The sequence below is a fragment of the Nannospalax galili genome, unplaced genomic scaffold, assembly GCF_000622305.1.
Source record: "Nannospalax galili isolate Female #2095 unplaced genomic scaffold, S.galili_v1.0 scaffold102, whole genome shotgun sequence".
In the NCBI taxonomy this organism is placed as follows: Eukaryota; Metazoa; Chordata; class Mammalia; order Rodentia; family Spalacidae; genus Nannospalax; species Nannospalax galili.
This window is the reverse complement of record NW_008351958.1, coordinates 3,643,227-3,649,907: the sequence shown is the minus strand read 5'-3', so window position 1 is coordinate 3,649,907 and position 6,681 is coordinate 3,643,227. Positions and strand designations below refer to the sequence as shown.

General features: G+C 43.5%; 1 protein-coding gene across 1 annotated transcript; it reads left to right on the top strand.

The window, feature by feature from the left end:
• Positions 1-3,399, top strand: Rpl7 (ribosomal protein L7). Its single transcript, XM_008848887.3, has 7 exons — positions 1-102; positions 806-914; positions 1,152-1,318; positions 1,755-1,892; positions 1,986-2,095; positions 2,833-3,042; positions 3,335-3,399. The coding sequence occupies exons 1-6, from the start codon at positions 89-91 to the stop codon at positions 3,039-3,041; spliced, it is 747 nt and encodes a 248-aa protein (XP_008847109.1). The 5' UTR covers positions 1-88; the 3' UTR covers position 3,042; positions 3,335-3,399.
• Positions 3,400-6,681: the final 3,282 nt, after the last annotated feature.

The following is a 6,681-nucleotide window of genomic DNA, read 5'->3' as shown; positions in this document are numbered from 1 at the left end:
GACACCTATAAGTCATGGGGCTTCGCTCTCTCTCAGACTTTAAGGGGACAGTGCGCATGCGCCAGCTTCCTCTTTTCCGGCTGGAACCATGGAGGCCGTGCCGTACGTAGATTTTCATGTTCTTCAGAATCCTCCTCCATCCCCCAAACTAGAGGCATTGTGTCTGGCTTTCGCGCTCTCTGACTGTAGTTTGTGCCTTAGCCTGCGTGTCTGTGTGTTTGTGATGTTCTGTGACACCAGCTGATGACTCCAGGCTAGGATGAGGTGCGGGGCGGCCTTGGCGTGGAGGTTTGGGACTACCAGGAACGAGGTGTGAGGGCAGGATTTGCGGAGCCCAGTTGGGTTGAGGTCGGTTCCCGGTAGAGTGTTTTTCGAGTGCCTCTCGAGTTGGGTGTGTTCTTGGCTAAAGTTGGCTTAGGCGTCTGCCGCTGGTCGTTGGTTTCAACATGTGGCGTTTGAGCCTGGAAGCAGAATTAGAACTATTTTTGTGTTTCTTAGGGACCTAGATACTTCGCTCTAAAGATTAGTAACTTGTAGCAACTTCTGCAGTATATTTTGCCATCTTAACTTTTCCTATTGAAGGCCAGGATCGGTAACTTGAATAGGTGTAGTTAATGCCATGCATTTATGTTTGCTGTATAAATGAAGTGTGTGTGAAAGGTTGTGGGCATGGAGGAAATCGGAAATCTGTCCCTTGATCAGAGCATTCTAGAGCAACTGAGATGCCACTGGCACAGTGCTCGGTGCAGAGTAGGTGTAATAGGGCACTGTATTTAGGCCTGTTAATATTCTGTGCTTATCACAGAGAGAAGAAAAAGAAGGTTCCTGCTGTGCCAGAAACCCTTAAGAAAAAGCGAAGAAATTTCGCAGAGTTGAAGGTAAAACGGCTGCGAAAGAGGTTTGCCCTGAAGACGGTAAGTAAGGTTTTGGAGACACTTAGATGGGGAAGGGGGCTTATGGTTGGGATTGAGAATGAAGTAAAATGTTTAGTGAGACTTGTTTACTTCACTTTTGAGCGATTTTCTAAGAGCTTCCTAGTGGCATTCTCAAACGTGTCTGTGGAGATGTTTGTATGCTGTGGCAAAACAGTCTTATAAGACTGCTATTTGTGTTTGGGAACTAAAAGTGAATAACTGGGATTTGGTTTTCAGCTTCGGAAGGCAAGGAGGAAGCTTATCTATGAAAAGGCCAAGCAGTATCACAAGGAATACAGGCAGATGTACAGGACTGAGATCCGAATGGCCAGGATGGCGAGAAAAGCTGGCAACTTCTATGTACCTGCAGAACCCAAATTGGCCTTTGTCATCAGAATCAGAGGGTGAGTTTATTGCATTCTGGCTTTAGTGGGAAAGATAAAAAGATCCCAGTAAAGTTTCATGTTCTTTGGGTACCGATGCTGAAATACTGGAATGACACTAACTAGAAGGGGGTTGAGTTGCCAGCTCTGTGCCCAAAGCTAAACTGCTCTGATTCTGTGGGAGGAGTTCAGTGTCTTGAAATTGTCTTAAGAGGTTAGAATGTTCTGTAGTGTTAACAAAGAATGCCTACAAAAGTATGGGTTGAGTCAGGACCTTGTTAAAGGTGATAGTTGGAGAAAAGGCAAGTTTGTAGAAGTGATAGAGTAATTTAGCTAAAGGAAAAACTGGCCTTTGTACTATCTCATCTATTTAGTAGTACTTGGGTATTGTTTTCTGTTAACTATTTAAAATTATGGTGAAAACTATATGGATATTTCTGGTCCCTTTACCCTGCAGAATCAATGGTGTCAGCCCAAAGGTCCGCAAGGTGTTGCAGCTCCTTCGCCTGCGCCAGATATTCAATGGCACATTTGTTAAGCTCAACAAGGCTTCAGTTAACATGCTGAGGATTGTGGAGCCATACATTGCATGGGGGTGAGTATTCTTGACTTCTGTTCAGGAGATAATGATGAGATGAATTTAAATACTTAAACACTGGTAGCCACTAACCCGCTTTCCATGTTTCAGGTATCCCAATCTGAAGTCAGTAAATGAACTTATCTACAAGCGTGGTTATGGCAAAATCAATAAGAAGCGGATTGCCTTGACAGATAACTCTTTGATTGCTCGGTCTCTTGGTAGGTTCTGCTTGTTAGGGCAAGTTTGCTGCTAGGTCAAGGTGATTATTTTCTGGCCATGAAGTTTATTCTTTTGAATATGTATGTGTGGATGGAGGCCTGGAGTTGATATTTGGGACCTAGTGTTCCTTTATGAGGCTGAGACTCCCTGAACTTGGAGCCCTTCTGCTAGCTTAGCTGGCCTACTGAAGGGATTTGCTTTGTCTGGGATTATAGACAGGTCACCACAAACACCCACTTTGCTTTTCGTGGGGGTTCTTTGGATCAACTCCAGTCTTCACACATGTTTAGTGAGCACTAAAGTGTCTGCAGAGCCATGTCCCTAGCCCAGGCCTCAGTGTTACAAGCCTTCACATGCTCTCTAATCCTTAAGGAAAATGTAAATTGGTTTCATTGGCTTTGAACGTCTGTAAATAAAGCCCTGTGTTAACATCCTGGTTTGTTTATTTTTTGACAGGGTCTCACTATGTTAGCTCTGACTAGTCTCAAACATAGCCTGCCTCTTCCTCCCCAACACTGGGATTCAAAGGACGCCACTCCCAGACTCCTAGTTTGCTCTTAACTGTTGAGCTCCTTAAAATTTAATCTTTAAGGGTGTGGTGTGGTGCACACCTTTAATCCCAGTGTATGAGTGGAGAGGCAGGAGCATCTCTTGAGTTCAAGGCTAGCCCAGGGCTATACAGTGAGACCCTGTATCAAAAGAAAAGAAACTGATAATCTTTCAAAATTTTTTTCAGGTAAATACGGCATCATCTGCATGGAAGATCTGATTCACGAAATCTATACTGTTGGGAAACACTTCAAGGAAGCAAATAACTTCCTGTGGCCTTTCAAATTGTCTTCTCCACGAGGTGGAATGAAGAAAAAGACAACTCATTTTGTGGAAGGTGGCGATGCTGGCAACAGGGAAGACCAGATCAACAGGCTCATTAGAAGAATGAACTAAGGTGAGAGACTGCATCCTGAGAGAACTGGTCTTAATAGAGGAAAGGTGACCTTGAATATTTATTTTCTACTACTTGGTTGGGGATGTCATAGTCAGTTGAGGAAGTCTCTGGTAGATGGTTGGGTTAATTACATTTTGAGAAGCTTTCGGGGAGTGGGGAGAGGACCCCCCCTATTGTTTAAAGTAGAAAGGAGATGTCCAAAAGTATAACTGAATTATTACTGCTTTACAACTGATTTTGCTAACTCAACTTCTATGGTATTTTCTAATAAGTAAATGTTTTTCCCTTTCAGGTGTCTACTTAGGATATTTTTGTAATCTGGTCACTTAATAAAACAGTAACTGCTTGTCAAATTGAGATGTGTTGGTGACTCTTTTGTTGGCCTACCTCTTCCTTGCCCCACCATAATGGTAAGTCTTGGTGTCTGCTAAAATTCAGTTAAATTGACAGCCCATTTCATGGAGAACAGGTCCAGTTTGTTCAAGGCTTTTCTCTGGAAAACTCATTACTTTAATCTTTTAAGTTAGATGTTGAATGAGTCAAGCTTACTTCATAAGCTTTTGTGAGATTTCCAGGAAAAGTGCTAAAAGTTTAGGTTACTGGACTTCTCTGAAGTTGCTTTGGCTTGCCCAGCAGCTTTGATCTTGATGTATTATTTTTCCTTTTGTAGTCCACCTTTATTTTTGTTTTGTTTGTTGTTACTTCGTCTTTTGAGATGTGGTCTCCCTGTAGCCCCAACTGGCCTGGAATTCCCTATGTAGACCAGGCTGACCTGGAACTCAGATCCCCTGCTGCCTCCTAAGTGCTGGGATTAAAGGCAAGTACCACATGCCTGGCTTGTTTTTATATCTTAAGCAGTTTCAGTAAAATTAATGAACAAAAGCTTGGAAAAGTTTATGTATTATAATGTGTGTTAATTAAGCCCTCACCCCAGTTGTCCATTCATCCTCTTCCCATTGAACCCCTCCCTTCATACCAATTCCCCTTTCAACTTCCATGTCTTTGTGTGACCCACTGTATTTAAAATACAAAGTAAAAATTTTGTGGTCTTCGTTGATTGTGCCGAGGATTTTAAAAATATTTTCTGTGTTTTAAGTGTGTTGCCTGCATATGTGCAAGTGCACCCATGTTGTGCAGTGCCCACGAGGATCAGAAAAGGGTGTTGGGTCCCTTGGAACTGGAGTTTGGATGGTTAGTCACCATGTGGGTGCTGGGAATCGAACCCGGGTGCTTTGTAAAGGCAGCTAGTGATTTTAACTGCTAAGCCATCTCTCCAACCCTGTGCCAAAAAAGTTTTTGATGCAGTGTGAATGAGATGAATGAGTTACTGTCACTGAAATCATTGATGCAGTTCAAAGCTTTGTGTGCACTAAGATTTTCTTCCAATTCTTTATTCATGGTCCTAGAAGATAACCTCTGAATTAGTGGGTTTCTTTAGGGTCTGAGTTCTGGAAAGAAATCAGTCAGAAAGGTACTTTATAAAAATATGTCAAGATGAGCTTAGTGACATATGCCTTCAGTTTCAGCACTCAGGAGGTAAAGGTAGGCAGATCTCCAGGCCAACCAGAGAGCTATCTAGTGAGACTGTGTAGAAAACTTAAGTGTGGGTATGGACACTCATATTTTGCTGGTATTTTAAGTAGTCTTTACATGTCTGCCCTCCTGAAAGTTAGGCATGTTTTAGCTGTTGGACCCTCATTAATTTCCAGGTTTTAGGGGACTAGTGAGGGTCATCTGTGGCTTTTGCAAGATCAAAATCAACAATTGTGGGAAGACTAGGTGTGGTGTATACATCTATGTGGGAGACTGAGGCAGGAGGATTGAGTTCAAAGGTGGCCTGAAACACATTGTGAGAGCCCATCTCAAAAAAATATAGAGAATAAAGCTGTACAAATGGTAATGTTGCTAAGTATATGGTGAGTAAGTGGAGTGAAGGAAGTAACAATTGGTAATCTGTATTGGGTAGTGGTCTTTGAGTTTAGTGTGGAAAGTGTCGGAATTCCTGGGATGAGGATGTGAGCACCATTGACTACATGCTCTTTGCAGGCATGTTCTGCTTTTTGTGTGGGGAGAGTGGGGTAGAAGCCACCTTGAGACAGAATCTCATTGGTTAATCTGGAGCTTACCGACTAGGCAAGCTGAGCTGCCTCTGCCTTCCCACCCCTGGGAAGTTTTTTTGGCGTGTGATCTGGGGATGGAACTCAAGTCCTCATAATTACAGTAAGCACTTTACTTTCTGAGCCATCTCTACTAGCCCTATGTTACTGCTTTGAGTTCTGGAAATTCTTTTCCTTTTGGTCTGTGCAAGTGAGGACAACTGACCAGGGTGGGCAAATGTGGGAAGACCTACAGAAATCCACAATTATTTATTACTTTTATGTGTATGAATGTATTGCCTGCATGTAGGTAAGTGCACCTGTGTCATGCAATGCCCGAGGAGGACAGAAGAGGCTGTCGGAGCCCCTGGAACTGGAGTTATGGACAGTTGTTAGCTGCCATGTGGGTGCTGGGGTTCAAACCTGGGTCTTCTGCAAGAACAACCAGTGTTCTTAACCGCTGAGCCATCTCTCTCCCGCCGGCCTCTTTTTAAAGAAAATTTTTTATGTGTATGAGTGTATTGCCTTACATGTAAGTGTACCGACAGAGATCAGAATAGGGTGTTGGATACCCTGGAACTGGAATTATGGATGTTTGTTAAGCCACCATGTGGGTGCTGGGACTCACACCTGGGTCCTCTGCAAGAGCAGCCGGTGCTTTTAACTGTTGAGTCAGTTCTCCAGCCCCAAAGCCTGCCTCTTAGGATTACCCTTACAAGGCAGACTCCCACAGGAAGACTGAACTAAGCTGCGTCTAAGTACCTAGTTCTGAAATGCTTCTCCCTTCTTTCCATTCTTACCTTTCAGAGGTTCCAGCTTTGTCCAGCAAACATTCTTCAGGCTATCTCAATCTTCATAAAAGTTTTTCTGTATTTGCTGATTTTAATCAGTGTTTTTGTGTATGTATACACACATAACACACACACTTGTTTTAGGTAGGGTCTCACTATTTAGCTAGACCAGGCTGGCCCTTGAATTCAGAACCACAGTCCTGGTTCCCGGGTGCTGGGAGAGTAAAGGTGTGCACTGCCATACCTAGCTTCCTAGCAGTGTTTTTTAAAAGGATATTTGTGATTGTAGAACCAGATTTCAGAGATTCATACCTAGTTTCTACACTAATATGGGCTGATAAAAGTAAATCTGGGGCCTTGGCAATGGCTCAGTGGGTTAAAGCACTTAAGCAATACAACATGAACCTGGCAGCCCGAGTTGTCAGGAACCCATATAAAAAAGTCAGACATGGTACACATCTGTAATCAGCACTCCCAATAGGGAGATGAGACTAGAGTCTTTTGGAAACTTGAGGACCAGCTGGCTTGGAGTGTGCAGCAGTCCTGCCTCAAACTAAGTGGAAGGCAAGGACTTGTCACCTGAGGTTCTAAACAAGTGCTGTGGTGAGCTTGCACTTTACCACGTGCACAGACCGTACACAAAGTAAGAGCTTTTGTTTTTGTCTTTTTGAGACAGGGTCTCCCTGTAGCCCCAGCTGTCCTGGAACTCACTATGTACACCAGGCTGGCCTTGAACTCACAGAGAGCCGTCT